This window comes from Falco punctatus (genome assembly GCF_963210335.1).
Source record: "Falco punctatus genome assembly, chromosome: 3".
NCBI classification, from domain to species: domain Eukaryota; kingdom Metazoa; phylum Chordata; class Aves; order Falconiformes; family Falconidae; genus Falco; species Falco punctatus.
The window spans coordinates 90,898,298-90,915,379 of NC_137582.1; the positions used below are offsets into that span (position 1 = coordinate 90,898,298).

Sequence of the window (17,082 nt, forward strand, 5' to 3'; positions counted from 1 at the left end):
TACAGAATGAGTATCCAGCAATTGATTTTTTTTATTTATGCAGTGAACTAAAATTTCAGTTTGTCTTAAAATGACATATTTTATTCCCTAGACCAAAGCAAGTATTTTAACACACACAAAAAAAACCAGCTGAAAGAGCTGTATCACCCATGAAAAAATTTAAACAAAACTACCATTACATGGACAATCTTTTTAGATTGTATTGTTTATGCCTGTATTCATTTCATGGGTATTTACCTACAGCACATCACTTCCCAATTGACACTGAATATAGTTTTCTAGTCCCCAGTATCAATATTAATGCTACAGAGCGACGGGAAGGAAGCGTATCATGGGGCAGGGATCGCAAAGGTTTTAAATGAATAAAAGACAAGTGAAAGAGCAGTGGAAGAGCCACATGCTGTCTATGGATGAAAGGACAGCAGCTGCATGCCAGCAGACAAGAAGAAAAGAAAGAAGTGTTTATCGAGGATAGAGTGCTGGCTTTTTCCACAAGAACGCTGTACTGTAGCACTGTATGTTGGGAATTCAAATGTTATCTGGTATGTCTAGTGTTTCTGAAAACAAACCATTCATCCAATTGCCTAGCATAACCATTAGAAAGTCTTTACCTTACCTCTGCAAAGTATGAAAAAAATGCTACAGAAGAATACATACCATGGAAACTTGAGGCTCCAGTAATTTGTCACCTGGAACCTCCATCCATGTCATTTCTATGGCTTCAGGATCACCTGGAGAGCAAGGGGTGAACAAATCTACCATTGTATTTGGATTAGACAGTGATGGTCCTTTCACCTGAAAATAAGAAAATATTGAGTATATAGGAGTTACAATATTAAAGGCAAAAACCCAGAAGCTGAACAGCATCTTTAGAGCAAAAACTTGATTTTATGCAATGCCCCACCCATTGGGAAGACAAGTCCTGTGAAAGAGAAATTGTATAAATGTACTGGCATCATTCACTTCGAAAACATGCAACTGTAGCCAGATACTTAAATTTACATCAGGTCAAATCCCAGGAAATGCTTCCTCCTAAGGCTGAGGATTTCTGTGGAAAACTAACATGGCCAGGAAATCTAGTTTGAGAAGAACACCCTTCCTAGTTCCTTTCTAAAAACTTCTCAATAGTTATCCTTGAGTGCCCCTCAAGTTAGGAAGCCAGAAGTAGCTTTTCAGCCTTTGACATAACCGCACTACAAAGCTCTGAACACCTTTTCTGACGCCACCTCAGCAGCACTGGAAAGAAAACAGGGAGGGCCATCTAGTGGGAGAACAAGAAGCCATCCTTTTTTTTCCCCAGACACAGGGACAGAGCCAGAAAAGCTGCATCAGCGTCTGTTACCTTTCTGCAGCACATTATCTGGGACCCATAGTTTCATTTTCCTTTATCGTTACCTGAAGCATCACATATTCACAGGAACTCAAAACACGCACAAAGATTGAAGGACAGCATGCGAACAGGCTGTTTTTAACAGGAGAGAACTGGATTTGCTATTCTAAACTGCATTTAAAGTGTGATGCTGAAGAGCACAGATTGTAACATTCAAAATGCACTGACAAGCCTGTATTATCACATAGAGCAAGGAATCCTTTGCAATGAATTCTTAATCATTGAGAGAAGCACTGCTTAACTGGGGCAAGTCAGCTTTACTAATTATTTGCATCATAACAGCCTTATTGATTATACACATTTTATAATAAAATATAATAAAAACATATTTTGCTTATAAAAATAGGAAATCACATCCAATTAAAGTACTACTAACCAAGTGGAATCAACCTGGCTTCTGTCAAGAGCCCTTTTGAGGGCAGTACTTAAGTACTGCAGTTGTGGGGTTTATTCCTTCCTTTTTTGGGGGTAAAAGAAGGTAAGAATTCCTTTTGTGTTGCTGTGACAACTGAGGTTATTTTATTGCTTCATGGTAGTCTGAGACATGCCTCAGATTTCCAAATTTGAACAAAATGCTAAAAGGTAACAGCCCTTTAGCCAGAAACGTCATTGTCACTTAGAAGTCAACAATGGATAAATACTTCAGGCATCACTGCTTAAGGGAAGGAAGCATCTAGAAAATGCTTGATACTCCAAAACAGCTGTTTATTTTTAAACAAACACAGTTTACATCAGAGTTACTGCTGAGATGTCCTCAAAAGAAACTCACCACATCACTGTTTCAAAATACTTGTTTTGTTTTTAAACTGGAAAAAGCTCCTCAAAAACCCTTTAAAATGTTTTGGGGTTCCCCCCCCACCTCTCACCAAAATGACAGGCTGCAGGTTTATTTTAGTAACTACAAATTTGACCCAAGTTTTCCTCAAAGACTCAGGAAACTTATGTAGTCCTTTCTTACATGTTCCTTTCTCTTCGTATCTTAAGCCAAATTTGTTCCTTGAAGAAACTACATGGAAAAAAAAAAAAAAAAAGAGTCTATATTCAAGAGTTCAAACTGTAGCTGTTCAGTTTAGGGCCCTGAACCCTTTTAAGTTAGGCTGAGTTACTGGTGAAAAACCTGTAACAGAGATCAAGAAGAACTGCTGCCAACACAAGTTACATGGTACATATCTCTTGACAGGAAAAATTTTTGATACTAAGCTAATTTATTCAACCCCACACCTGCTTTTTTAAGGAGCAACAAATGAAAGCTTCCCTCTACAGCAGCAAAAACCTCTGCAGAATACCTCAACACACCTTCACTCAAGATACATGAATTTCTGTAAAACCAAAGTGTGCAGTAAAAATGTAAACAAAAAATACTTTTAGTCTGGGTCTACTCTAAAAAAAATACTACACAGGAAAAATAATTAAGTGAAACATGTTGTATATATTTGGAACTTTTTACATAGCCACTGATAACACTATTACACTTTTTTTTTTTCCTGTTGAAGAGCTTAACAATTTATAGAGAACAGTTAATTTGATTGAACAGGACACACATGCAAATTCTCAGGGTTGGGGTGGGGAGCATTCCCAGATTTAATGAATTCAGATTGATGCTAAAGAAATCTAGATGGTTCTTTTGAAGAAGTGTTTCTTAAGTTAATAGTATGTAGAGGTAACTGCAAGGTAAGCCAAACAATGGATTTTCAATTGTCTCTAAGACACACCTCAATAAGCGTAATCTAGTTTTTATGTTCCCATCCTATGAAACAAAGGCCACAGGCCTTGCTCAGCTGTCTTGCATCTTTACTACTCTTGCAAGTAACATTGATTCACTGTTTTTACCAGAACTTTATAAGAATCTTGATTTTTCAGTTAAGAAAAATATCCCAAGTAAGCAGAATGCGCATTAATTATAATCCATCTGTTTCCATGTGGATGATGGATACATTTAATTAAGCATGCTAGTAAAACAAAGAAAGAATCACGTAACTTGGTCCAGAAAAAGAGCACTTCTAACATTCCCACTTAAGTCATACTCCAAACTGAATGCTTTTGACACTACCTAGAGACGTGAAGAGTCAGGAGAGCTTGGATTACACAACATGAATACCCAGAACTAGCTCCACCAGACTCATGGCAGGATGGGAAGCCAGGAGAAATACCCAAGTTCTCCCCTTGACAATAAAAAGAACACTTTATAAGTATTACCCAAAACCAAATTCAGTTTACTTGCAAGGAATTTTCAAATTAAGATAGTTCTCAGAGATGAAGTAACTAAAAAAATTTTTGATTCCTACTTACTTTTTTAAAATGAGTAGCTGATTGCACTTTTCTAACAGGTTGCATTAGTGCATCACGTACAATGATGCTTATATCTGCACCAGAATAGCCATCAGTTCTCTTTCCAAGCTCTCGATAATCTGATTCTGTTAGGAGATTTGGAGTTGACCCAAGGTGAAGTTTGAACATTGCTGCCCTGGCATGGTCTTCAGGTAAAGGAATATAAATACGCTTCTCAAACCTGGTTTAAAAGAGAAAAACCAAAATGTTCCACAGATGCTAGCTCATGCAGGTGCACAGTGGAAAGAAGCTTATGCAAATAAGTATATAGTTTGTTCCTAACAGTATTAGAAAGAAGCAGTTTCAGTATTATAAATCTTTAAAAAAATCAAAGGCAAACAACTTGTTCTCATAAATAATACTGTAGCTAGCATAAGCTAAAATCCAGAATAACAACTACTTCCTTTTCATGTCAAAGATCTTCTCTTCAGACTGAGGTTTTTTCGGATTCTCTTCAGCTGTTTGTGTTTTCAAAGGAAAAACTGAGGGAGAAGTCTTTAAATGTTGAAATGTATTTGAACAGTTTTCACACTCAAAGAAAGAACTGCCTGATAACAAGCTGACACAATGACTTCCTACAGTCTCCAACTAAATTAAAGAAAACCTCATCGTTGGAAGCATATTTGAAGTCATATTCTCAATATAGTTGTCAGTAGAAAACGTTGATAACTGCAGTTCTTTCTTTGAAACAGCATCTGATCTCACAGTAGGGATTACATCCCAACAAAATAAGAATGACTGCAAATTTTGTAGAACACAGTTAACTTTATATACATGACAAAGTGGGTCAAATCCACTAAAACCTAATTTGATCGCTGCCATTGTTTACAAGTTCCTTTAAGTCCTATAGACAAGAGTTAGAGAGCTACTCTTTCACACTGCAGAGAATCAGAGAATGGTTTGGGTTTGGAGGGACCTCTAAAGGTCACCTAGTCCAACACCCCTGCCATGGGCAGAAATATCATCCACTAGAACAGATTGCTCAAAGCCCCATCCAACCTGGCCCTGAAAACTTCCAATGATGGGACATCCACAACTTCTCGGCAACCTGTTCCAGTGTATCACCACCCTAATCATAGGAAAAAAAAAAAAAAAAAAAAAAAAAAAGTCTCTCTCAAGTCTAACCTAAACCTACCCTCCTTCAGTTTAATGCCGCTGCCTTTTGTCTTATCACTACAGGCCTTGGTGAAAATAAAACCCACCCAAACATTTCTTCTTATAAGCCCTCTTTATACATTGAAAGGCTGCTATAAAGTCTCCCCAGAGCCTTCTCTTCTCCAGGCTGAACAACTCCAATTCTCTCAGCCTATCTTTACAGGAGAGGTGTTCCAGCCCTCTTGATGATTTTCATCATCATGGCCCCCACCTGGACCCGCTCTATCAGGTCCTTGTCTGTCTTGTACTGTGGGCCTCAGAGCTGAAATTTCAAGAATTACTTGAAATTTTAAGCAACATGGTCATCTCCAAATTGGTCTTACACAAAACTATAGTCATACAGGTTGGAAGCAACCTTTGGAGGTCACCTGCTCCAACCCCCAATCAAAGTATGGCCAGCTTGAATTAAGTATATAAATAAACAGACACTCACAAAAAAGTAATGTTTCTTTAGCCTACAAAAATGACCATTATTCAAGCTGCATCCTTATCACAACAGTCATATTTGTCACACGGCTGTATTTGTCCTCTGCTGCTCTGCAGCTCAAAGAACGATCCAGCTAATCAGATACATGTATGGCAGCCCTTTGTCTACAAAACAGCAGTTAAAACACGCACTGTAAGATCATAAATTATGCCTGACCAGTAGAAAAACATGGTGTTTCTGTGTAACATAAGGGCTACATTTCCGTGAAAGAACTCAAGCTACTCAACAGTTTGTTAACAGCTGAAAAGGAAAGCTCTACCCCTTCCTGCCCTTCTGAAGGGTGTATTTTGTAACTCGTTCCCCAAGCCCACCAGAAAACCAACTAACAAGGAAACAAAACAGTTTTCTGCTTGCTCAAGCTCTATCATCTAATCAAGAAACCAAATAAACTACAGGGCGAATATAAAAGTGAACAACCTACCTCTTTAAAGGGGCAAAGGGCTATTAGTTTGGCTCAGTCCATCTCATGAAATTAAGCTGTAGAACATTAGCCATATCTGGAAACACGAGCTGGAGTACTACCTCAAGTAGTCTCACACTGAACCCTTACAACAGTTGTGAATTTTATACCATGAAAACAAATGCCATCATACCTTCTCCTGATAGCAGAATCTAAAACCCAGGGTATGTTTGTTGCTCCTAAGACCAAGATTCCTTCATTGTCAACACCAACCCCTGTATCAGGCAGAAATCATTTCACTGTTTAGATGATCACAGAGACAGTTTTAAAATACCATCAAAATTCAACAGGATGGAACTGCAGATCTTTTTACTGTTCTCATGCAAGCTATGCTTAAAATACATTTCTTAATTGCTCTGACTAATTCTGAAAACCAAGCAAACTTACCTTGCATCTGGACTAGAAATTCTGTTTTTATCCGTCTAGCAGCCTCACTTTCATTTTCACTTCTTGACCCACAGAGAGAATCTATCTCATCAATGAAGATAATAGAAGGTTTGTTTTCTCTAGCAAGCTGGAACAAGTTTTTCACTAATCTTAAAAAAGGAAACAGTTTCAGTTATCTTAATGATTACACCGGTAAAAACACATAACTTATTACGATACAGTCACTTCCTTTAGAGAAAGCTAAAGAGAGAAAAGTGTTAACATAATGCTACTCAAGATACAACATTCTTCCACCTCCAAGACTTGGCAGTATACTCTGTATTTTTTTATATATATATCTCTCTATATATATCTATATATATCAGTATAATGGGAAGTGAAACATTTTAGAGTACTCCAGGCATGGTTTTGCAAGAAAACACCATTTTTTCAGTTTACATTTCTACAAGACATCCTGGACTACACAAAAGCACCACTCTGGATGGATCAAAAGAACACTGCTTTCTCTCATTTAACGTTTGTATCCTAACTAGATTAACTCTAGAGATTTTCTAAGAAATAACATGTACATTTACTTTATACAACTTTAGTAAATACTTTTTATATGACAAGAAAAGTTGGTTTGCAAACAAAAATCCTCAAAAACCTTGCCATGTCTTATTAACACATTTTACTAAGTTAAAATGCAAAATAAATAGGAATATGCTGGGAAATTCTTCACACTACCAGCACTAAATCTCAGACTATAGCCTCAAAGTCAAAACAGAGAAAATGCCAAGCTCCAGTTTTGTATTGCTTTTGCAAGAGAAGGAAAGCAGCTTCAGGTTTTCAGCTTTTGGGAAAGAAAAAAAATTCAAACACTATCTAAAGGCCTTTCTTCCTCATGCTATCAACAAATAGTGTAACTTAGTTGTCCCACACTTCAAACTATTTCATGGTTTTGACAAGTATTCTTATCATACCAAAGTCCTTTCTGCACAACAAACCCAGAGCTGCTTCTTAATTCAGATAATCTTCATTGGAAGCCTAGACAGTCAAATTCCTGCACTTCTAGACTGCAGCCAACACGCCACTTCAGGCTTCCTGGTCGTCTTCACATACCACATAGTAACAAACAAAGAGTTAGCATGGGGAACCATGGTATTTTCTTTCACAGCTGCTCCCCTCCAACCTACTTTTGCAAGTCTCTTATGTCTTCCAGATTTTGGTTGAAATTGGGGATAAAGAAAAATCTCCTCTGTATGGACAAAGAAATGCCACATGTTAACACCACAGCTTCTGGGACAGATGATGGGGAGATACCAAGAGGCAGAGTATCTCAACACTTCAGACTGATGTAGTGTGCAATCACAGTTGAGTTCAGAAGGTGAATGAGCTCCACAGTGCTCCTGAAACCTTTTGAGCTAGTTTTAAAAAACTATCTTGAGGACTGAAGACAGGTCCAGCTGCAGCAGCACAAAATGCAGCACATTATATCTTCATATGGCACTGCAGCACCAAGCATAGAAACACCTGAAATCTGTTTTAAAACAGTAAAGTGACCCTTCCCTCAAATTCCATTTCTTTACAGCAGCTCTACCTCTATACAATTTCTTCTTGCCAGTGTTTTGCTGGACCTCTGACAACTCCAACTTACTTTTCACTTTCACCTAACCACTTTGAGACAAGGTCAGAGGAAGATACTGAGAAGAAGGTAGAGTTGTTTGCTTCTGTTGCCACAGCTTTTGCTAAATAAGACTTTCCTGTTCCTGGTGGTCCAAACAGGAGAATCCCTCTCCAAGGTGTTCTCTTTCCTGCAAGAGAGAAATTAGAAGTCTTCAAAATACTGTAGAAAGACTGAACCTATTCTGTGATGAAGCCCCTCAAATTTACTCAGAGGTTTTTCCACATCTACCCATGAAACTTCTGTCAGATGGATCACAATCTCTGTTAAGAGCTCAGCTTGAGTCTCTGATACACTGGCATAACACTCTTAGACCCCAGTGCTGGTCTGACTGGCCAATAGCAAATAAATGGTGTAATTCTGACCTGTAAACAGGTGTGGAAATTTAATGGGCAAGATCACTGCTTCTTTAAGTGCTTCTTTGGCACCTTCAAGGCCAGCAACATCACTCCATTTGACATTTGGTCGCTCCATAACAATTGCTCCTATAAGAAAAGATTCAATACATATCTTCTCACAAATTGAATAAATTCCACCGAGGAAAAAAATCATTAAGAAATCTATAACCATGTCCATACTGAATAAACCCAAGGCATTTCTCAGCAGATAAACACTGAATACTGTTAGTAAACCAGATGCTATTTCTACAGAAATCCATCACATTGTTTTACCACAGTAAACCATGATAACCAGAATACTCGAGAGTTAGCAGAAGTCTTATAATAGACAAAGCTAGTCTGTAACTGACCAGTAAATATATGTTTAGTTGTCCGAGGAGTACCTTCTCTAATAGTACCCACAGGCACAGTCTCCTCACTAAACCATTGTACTTCCCAAAAAATCTGAAATTTCATTTTAAACAAGTGACGCAATGTAGCTGCACTAGCCCAGGATTTCTAAGATTCTCCTGCAGATGAAGTAACTTGTTTGGTATCTCCAGATGTGCAGCAAACAATTGGATCATCTCATGGTAAACAGATTTGAGAGCTAAGGCTGAAAGCATCAGAAAGGTTATATGGAGCCTGTTTAGTTCCAGAAATATTTTCTTAGTTTTGCCATGTTCTCTCAAAGTCTATTGCCAAGTCTTGTCTTGCTCAAACAAGTTCAGCCTGACTTTAGTCAACTGAGCTGTAATTTAGCCTTCTCTTCAGACTTCAGATTGTTTAGTCTGACATGCTATAAATGATTTTGTCTTGACTACTTTTAGATGGGACAACTTGGAACTAGTAATTGAATATTAGATCTTGTAATCCTAGGCAAGGCAAATCCAAAAGGTAAGAGAAGTTTTCTCAGATAAACAAATGCCAACAAAACCAATGCTTATCTCAGTACTCTGGAAGTTTCAGTTGCCCTATTTCTCTACAAGGAGTTTTCGATAATTTCACAATTGGCTTTCACCAGCTATTCTCTTAACATTTTCACCTTATGCCTTCAGAGCTCTGTGAAGTAATTTAAGACTTTTCTTCTACAGGATTGAAAATTTACTGTTACTCACTGGCTAATGAATAAAGCCAATAACACTTGCTTACTCTATGTATCTCTTTAGATACTTTCTCTTTTGCTGCATTCCTTTTATATCAGATTGAAATGAACAATTTCTGTTAACAATTGCAATTGTTGAAAAATTTGAATTTACCAGAAGCAGCATCATACTGTTAAAGATGTTAAAAATATTATAGAGAAAGTTGACTGCAAACTGTCTTAGCTTGCGATCTACACACTGGAATTAATTCAACCACACACTTCCAATGCATTACATACTTTTACTAGGTTAGTTACACCTCAGTTTCTTAAAGTAAAGAGAACTATGGGCTCCATCACTAAAATAATTAGCAGAACAGGTACCAGTTCAGATAGGAACAAGAGATCATTTTGAAGTTGAAATATCAGTTATCTGCACCAGACATACCATGGTAACTGAAACTGCTGCACTGTAAGAGATTACCTGTACCAGGACAGAAATGGCACTGGAGTTGTAAGCTTCCTAATTTTGTAGGTCTAAATTAATAGCTGGAAGATTAATAGAGTGCAAAAAGCCTTCACAATTCTGAGCAAGAGTACATGACAATCAACCCACAACTACTGCTCAGTCTGAATGTCACTGGTCACTTCTTCCACAATAGGTCAAGTTGCTATTATAATTAAAATCTTCATAAATACCCACAGATCTGGGAAAGTTTCATAAGACAAAGTCAGAAAAATTAAATACAGGAAATTTCAGTGGCTATTGTGGAAGCAAAATGAAAATCAGCAATCTGAAGTCTGTCCAGGACTCATATTACCTAAGTAACAGTCTCCGGTATTAAATTCAAAGATACCAAGGATCTCACACCTTAGACCTCCAAGCAGTCAAATGTATAAGAACACTGTCATTTTATACGAAGTATCAAAGTAGTGATTAGTGATGGGCGCAAGAAACTGTTTCTTGAAGTAATAACTGAAGGTCAGATTCACGTGGGAAGAAACAAAGTCTTTACAGCAGGCGACAGGGATAAGAGCCCAATGCTCATACTTTTTCAAGCATTTTAAAATACAGGAAACTATCCCATATAACTGTGCATAGGACTAAATAAATGTGCAGAGAAGTAGAAAAAGCATGACAGTTTACAAATACAATACAATAGCTCCTGAAGTGACACAGGCAGAGACCTGGGAAATGCATTGGATCTTTGTTACACTAAAAAATAGGGGAACAACAGTGAAGTTTCTTCAGATCCGTAAGCACCTTCTGGCAGGGAAGCTCTGAACAGTTTTTCACCACTAAAGGGTAATAAATATCAAAAAAAGCCTCTTTTTTACCATCTACAAAAAATACTGGTAGCTGCTATACGTTGCATCACTGACTGTATTCAGCATGAGTTCATAAACCCAAGCTATTATGTTACTCAACTGGGAGAGCATCATCACTGCATATAAGGAAATGCTGCCTGTTGCAATAAACGGGCAAGAATCCACATTCCCAACCCCTAAACCTGAGCACAGGCTTTTCTGTGAAAATGGTCCTGCTTACACTAAGTGTTTGTATGATGTCTGTTACCTTAACCCTAGGCAATACTCCAGTGCACTTAAGAGTAAAAAATACTGATTCAATTTAGCCAATAGCTACCTGGGATTTTGCAACTTCTCCTGCTGCAAAATGTTACCCTGACAAATAGTACAATTCTAACATGAAGCACAGGGTGCAGGAGATACATTTCAACACAGTCACTGTATAACTGCATGGCACACAAACTCATACTTACATAAAAAAAATTATGCTTTTGTATGTGAAGAATACATACTAGTCAAACCACCTACAGACATTAAGCTAATCCATAACATTTAGATGGCAAAAATATAGGAATTTGCTTGAATGAAGCCACATTTACTTAAAGAAAAGGATGCTTCAAAATTACCTTGAAGTTGATTCTGTAGCTTCTTTTTTTCAGGATCCTCTGATTCCCCTTCCCCATCACTATCATTCCTGATTTGGAAACAAGAAAAAAAAAAAGTTGAAATACAGAGAGACTGCTGTCTTAGGATAAAAACCAGAACACAAAAAGCAGAAAAACCACCAGCCTGAGGAATGAAAGAAACCCTGAGATGCTTTCAGATCTCTACAATTTTACATCATTGTACTCCTGCCTTTCTACACCCTGTTCTAATTAACCCTCCTCACCATTTCAACTTCCTTTTATGGGTCTGAGCCCTCTTAGAACACTTCTGCATGCTCTGAGCCAGCCTTTAAGACACAAAAGCCCTTGTATTGAGGAACATGGAGGCACTAAAATGGTTTATTTGTAGACACTGGCACTTGTCCCCTATCTAGGACTGCAACAGGGCTTGGTCGATTCCATCTAGTGCTATGAAACTACACCTTCATCTTTTCCGATAAAGGAAACTGGAAACGGAAGAAGGAAAATAGAGACTAGATAGTCAACAGTTGAAGTAGAGGTCATGAAAATACACGTAGCCTCTACGATATTACCAGTTCCTTCTATCACAAACCAGCAGAACACAGTACAGCTCAAAAAATAAAACTGATGAGACGAGCAGACAATGAAGGAGACTGAAAAATCAGGTGAAGTTTCAAGAGACAACTGAGCAAATCAAGCTGTTCAGGACTGCTAAAACCTGCAATCCCACCAGAAGGTATCATCCTGAACCCTTCCTCTCTCCTATCCCCATGAAGGTAGTATCAAATGGAAAAGCGGCTCTTCTTGTTCAGCTCTCTCATATGCAAAATGAAAACCAAATCTAATAAAAGGAAAGCAGCAAATAAACTAGGCAGCAGCACAGCATTATAGCGATTCAGTTCATCTACAGAACTTCGCCTTACGTACAGCTTTGCAACTATTACCAAGTGTGAGACAGATCAGTCTCAGGCCCCAGTAATCACTGGTCTGAATATATTTTCTAGTTACTAAGTATTAAGTGTAGAAAAATTTTAAGGGTCATCAGGCTCACTGCCATTAAATCTGATAACCATGCGTTAGTCTGAAACAGCTTTCATTCTTCAGTGACTTTCCTATACAAATGTTTGCAGATTTTAGTAAACAAGAAAATAAATGCCCATGATGCTAATTCATGTTATTTTTCTTTAAGCAGCCCACTATTTCAGCATTAGTAATCATCTGAAGCATTCCAAAAACACTAGTTAAATGATCTTTGAAGAGTAGAATTTTAGAATAAGCTGAGTTCAGGAAGTATTTTGCTTTACCTTCTCCAAAAACATACCCTTTTCCATCAGTAGGACCAGACTCTTTAACTGGTTTTGGTGCAGATTTTTCTTTCTTTTTCAGATATTCTTTCAGCTTTTCTGCTCTGTCCAAGTATTCTGCACATTTCATTCTAATGCTCTGTTTTGCTTTATCACCCTGTGCTTCATCTAAGAGTTTGAAGAGAAACAATGCTTTGTTAACAGCAAAACACATGTGCATCAATCAGAAAAAAGGCTAAATCTCTGTCATCTTTACATCTTATCAATATAGGCTCACAACATAACCAAACAGCTCAACTACTTATTTTTCCACTATACTGTGGAAAGTAGTGACAGGAAGGATGTCATCACCCACCAAAAATCAAATATACACCTGAACACTGTTTTGGCTTAAAATTTGACTGTAAAGGATTAAGGGACAATGGCACTGGAAGCTTTTTTGTCAGACTTTCAAGCCACTATACATTGTCTTCACTCCTTTTCTAAAATAGTTCATCAAGAAGCTGGTTGTGCTAAGCAATATTTATTTAGAAGCATACTTTATGTTTCCATAGCCTGCTAATTTTAGAAGATGTTCACATCAAAGTAAAAAAAAAAAAAAAAAAATCACACAGAACACCTGAGTTATGTGTGGTTCAACAGCCACACTGTTCTCTAAGTCGCTACTACAGTATTTCAAATCAGCAATCAAAGTTTAACATGTTAGGTTTATATGTTAAGTTTCCAAAAGTAAATCAGTATTGTTAAAAGCACAGGAAGGAATATTCTAATAAAGTCCATAAAATATAAAAGGATAAGAAGTGATAAACACAAATTATCCTAATTGATTACAAAGAAAACAGTGTTTTTTTTCAAAGCATGGAGATCTGTTAAGTGGATTTACGTCAGGCAAGCAACCCTAGCCCACTCAGATTAGGGCTGTACCTACAGTAACAATGCCCACTCCTTGCACACAAACACTGGACATGACACAAAAGGTACAGAGAAGTGTGAACAGGCAAAAAATAACGAGAATATGGAAACTGAAGAAAAATTACAAAATTTTGGCCAAGATGAACAGCAAGAGCATGATTAAGGAGCAAAAAATGCCAGCAGAGAGATTGGAGAAAGGCAAGTGGCATGACTTCAGGAGCAAAAAAATACAGCAAAGTGTTATTTGTGTAACACACGGTTTTCAACAGAAATACAGGAATCCCTGTACTTATTGTCACATTTCCTCATGCAGTGGCCAGCCTGAAACATTGCTACCAAAATCCAGAAGAGAGCAAACCCCTGTTCCCAGTCTTAAAAAGCCCTAAAACAAAACACAAATATAAAATAATCTGATTTCTTATAAGAATGGAGCAGTCACACAACACAGTAAAGGCAAAAGCTGCAAAATATATGACCTCAGTCAAACTACAATTAGCAAGTATCAACTGATGATGAAAGTAAAAATTTAAATACTGATGTCAACGTAAGAGATTACACTCTGCAATTTGACAACTAAACTCTACTTAATCATCCAATACATTACACTTACATTTAACAACATGGAGAAAATACTGCACAGCGTGTTGGTACAAGCGGAAGGCTTCCTCATAGTTTCCTGCTTTATCTTCTTGTGCTGCCTTGCTAGCAAGGTCTATTGCTTTCTGTAACACAATCAAATCATCAAATGTTGTGTGAGTGCATTTTGCATGATCACAGAGACATTTTAAGCTGTTGCTCTGACTTTTTTGATGGTCAGTTTTTCTGCTCTTCAACATTTACCTCAAAAAGTTGAAGTCGATTAACTGCAAGTCTTAGGTGGTGCTTTACGCATGAAGAATACATTTATGAACTTTTTATAATGTATAACACTTTTTATGAACACTGATTAACAAACTGCTAAAATTTGCTAACACAAGTTGGAACTACTACTGGTTTGTCTAATGCAGTTTTCCTTACTAATCTCTCACATTTACTATGGAAAGATTTGGAAGGGTTTTTTTTAATCACAGACCTAGACACTTTGAACTATGACTGATAACATCACTAAGTCCTGTCAATAGCAGAGTCAATACAGGAAGTACATGATTACAATGCACTTAAACTAGCACTTCCAGCTACGCTGGGAGACATCTTCAAAGACTATTTGTTAGACTTCTCTCAAAGGATTTCAGTTCTTGATAGCCAAATGAGAAATTCTAATTACCATTCCCCAGTGGGAGGGGAGAAAAAAACCCACCAGACAGAGGATGCACCCAAATCTCAAGCACTAAGAGAAGTTCTAGATGGATTTTTAATTTATTTGTTCAGCTAGTTTTTAATAAAACTGACTGTGATCCAACCCTTACTGTATAAGACAGCCTGTGGATTTGTTGATATCACCATTATTCTTTTGGTCTTAAGTGCTTATTATCTTTCATTACACTTTGCTCCTTGGATTGCCTATACCACTTCAGGACAGCTGAAACTATCAGTTTGAATGACCAGTTCATGTAAGTTCAAAAAAAGGCTGTCAGTTAGCCAGAGTTAACCAATGCTAACTAAATTTTCTATAGCCCTACATGTATTTTTCCACACTCAGTCAATTTCTTTTCCTAAGCATTGTTAGTATGCTCAGGATGACTATGGTAATGCCAGGGAGCAAGGTGGAGAGCTTCAACTGCAGCAAGGAGTTTTCACTAGACATTCCAGTACAGATACTCTTGCCACTAACCAGACGCTCTGATGTGTTTCCAGCAAAACAAAGCTGGCACACAGTAGCCATGAAAGAAGAAACAGCCAAATCCCTCACTATTGCTTTGTGTTGCTCTGTTGGAAACAAAGATCATCTCAACAGATCTACCCAAAATCAAAGAGTAATTTATTTTAAAACAATGATCCAATAAAGCAGACTCTACAGCTCTGTTGTGGCAAATGCTGGAACACTAAGCATCTGTTTCCCTGGAACAGAATTTAGTTTTCCATTTTTGAAGAAGTCATGAGCTGATAAGCAGTTTACCACATATGAACAAGCAGTCCCTGCCTTGCTGCTCACCTTGTGCTGGCTCCATTAGGCCCCTCTACGCACCATTCAAACCCAGCATAAGAGCAAAAACTAACCCCAAACTGAAGTTACTGTCTTCTTAGAAGTCCTTAAATTATCACAGTAGAGTTCAGTGATGCCTGGATCCAGTACAAAGACAATGATACACGTGACACAATACAAAGAATAAACATCAAAGACCACCTGCTAAAACAGAACTGTGAGAAAACAGGGCATGTTGCAGCCCTGCTCCTCTGAAATAAAGTCTACATTGTGTATTGACTGGTTTTGATATACTGTTTTGGTAAACACCCAAAGACTACTACTTGGGTATTAGATTCTCAACTCTAGTACTTCACTGTATCAGCTGGCACCTTAGCCTGTTACTGTGATGAAGAACACTGCTACCAAATGGGAAATAATTTATTAGAAAGTTGTATGAACTAGGACATAGATGACCAGCTCTAACTACTCATATGGCTATGGTTTGATAGTTTGACAAACATTGCCCTTGGAAAGATCTTTAGCTTAAACAGGTTTAATTCTCCTGCTTATTCTAGACCCTGCAATATCTCCCCTAGATTTGCCAGTATAAGCATTACATGGTCATAATGAGCTTACAGAAATTATCATGGTTGAAAGCAGCTGAAGAGAAATTACTATTTTAAATCCAGGTCATTTCTGAATCTGTTTTGCTAACCAGCTGCAGGAACAACTACACAGCCCCAACTGAGAGTGAACGCAAATAGAAAGAGCAGGCAAATCCTTCCTTCGGTCAGTAGTTTTAGAAGCAACCTAAGCCAAACTACGCATCTAGACCGCAAGAGGCAACAGGGTTTCCCAGGCTGACACCAGGCCCCGCTGCTCCAGCGCCCCGCAGGGCCGGTACGACCGCCTGCCCGGCAGGTCCCCGTCCCCTCCTCGGGGGCTCAGCGCCCCCGCCAGCAGAGGCCAGTGCTGATGAGGGGCTCAACCCGCGAACTGTTACTGCCGGGCCCCCTCGGCATCCCCTTCCTGCTGCGCCTGCCGATAGGGCAACCACCGGCCCCGGGGCAGCAGGTGCCTGCGCTGCCTGTCCCCCACCCCGCCGGGACACGCCGCGGGCGGGCAGGCGGCGAGGACACCCCAGAGCCCGCTCCCTGCTGCCCGCGGCCGCCGACCGCCACCGCCTACCGGGCCCGCGCCGCTCCGGGCAAGGCCGAAGTCGCTCTTACCTGCAGGTTGCCGGTGGCGCCCGCCATAGCGGAGAGGCGAGGAAGGAGGCAGGCGAAGAGCGCAGGCCCGCGGCTGCCGGTGGCGGAGCTCCCCTTCCCCCGCCGCCCACCGAATCAAAACCGCGGCCTCCACCGGGCACTTCCGCACCGCGACGGACCGATCCACTTCCGCTTCCGGGCAGCGCCCCGCGCGCCGAGCCTGAGGTCAGTGCCGTGCGCCGAGCCCCGCCCCGCCCCGCCCCGCCCCTCCCGGCGGCAGCGGTGCGCATGCGCATACAGGGTTCCCGCGGCCCCGCGCCGCGCCGTG

General features: G+C 39.3%; 1 protein-coding gene across 2 annotated transcripts in view; it reads right to left on the reverse strand.

Moving 5' to 3' along the window:
- Positions 1 to 17,059, reverse strand: part of VPS4B (vacuolar protein sorting 4 homolog B) — a 19,755-nt gene extending 2,696 nt beyond the window's left edge. The window contains exons 1-10 of one of the 2 annotated variants that reach the window (XM_080377821.1): positions 16,776 to 16,936; positions 14,092 to 14,203; positions 12,587 to 12,737; positions 11,266 to 11,333; positions 8,236 to 8,355; positions 7,844 to 8,000; positions 6,208 to 6,356; positions 5,954 to 6,035; positions 3,680 to 3,899; positions 658 to 795 (exon numbers count right to left, since the gene is read on the reverse strand). In XM_080377821.1, coding sequence (XP_080233947.1) covers positions 658 to 795; positions 3,680 to 3,899; positions 5,954 to 6,035; positions 6,208 to 6,356; positions 7,844 to 8,000; positions 8,236 to 8,355; positions 11,266 to 11,333; positions 12,587 to 12,737; positions 14,092 to 14,203; positions 16,776 to 16,802 — 1,224 coding nt within the window. In that variant the 5' untranslated portion in view covers positions 16,803 to 16,936. Of the gene's footprint in view, positions 1 to 657; positions 796 to 3,679; positions 3,900 to 5,953; positions 6,036 to 6,207; positions 6,357 to 7,843; positions 8,001 to 8,235; positions 8,356 to 11,265; positions 11,334 to 12,586; positions 12,738 to 14,091; positions 14,204 to 16,775 lie in introns of both variants that reach the window. The other variant, XM_080377822.1, reaches the window with a different exon arrangement.
- Between the last annotated feature and the right edge of the window lie 23 nt (positions 17,060 to 17,082).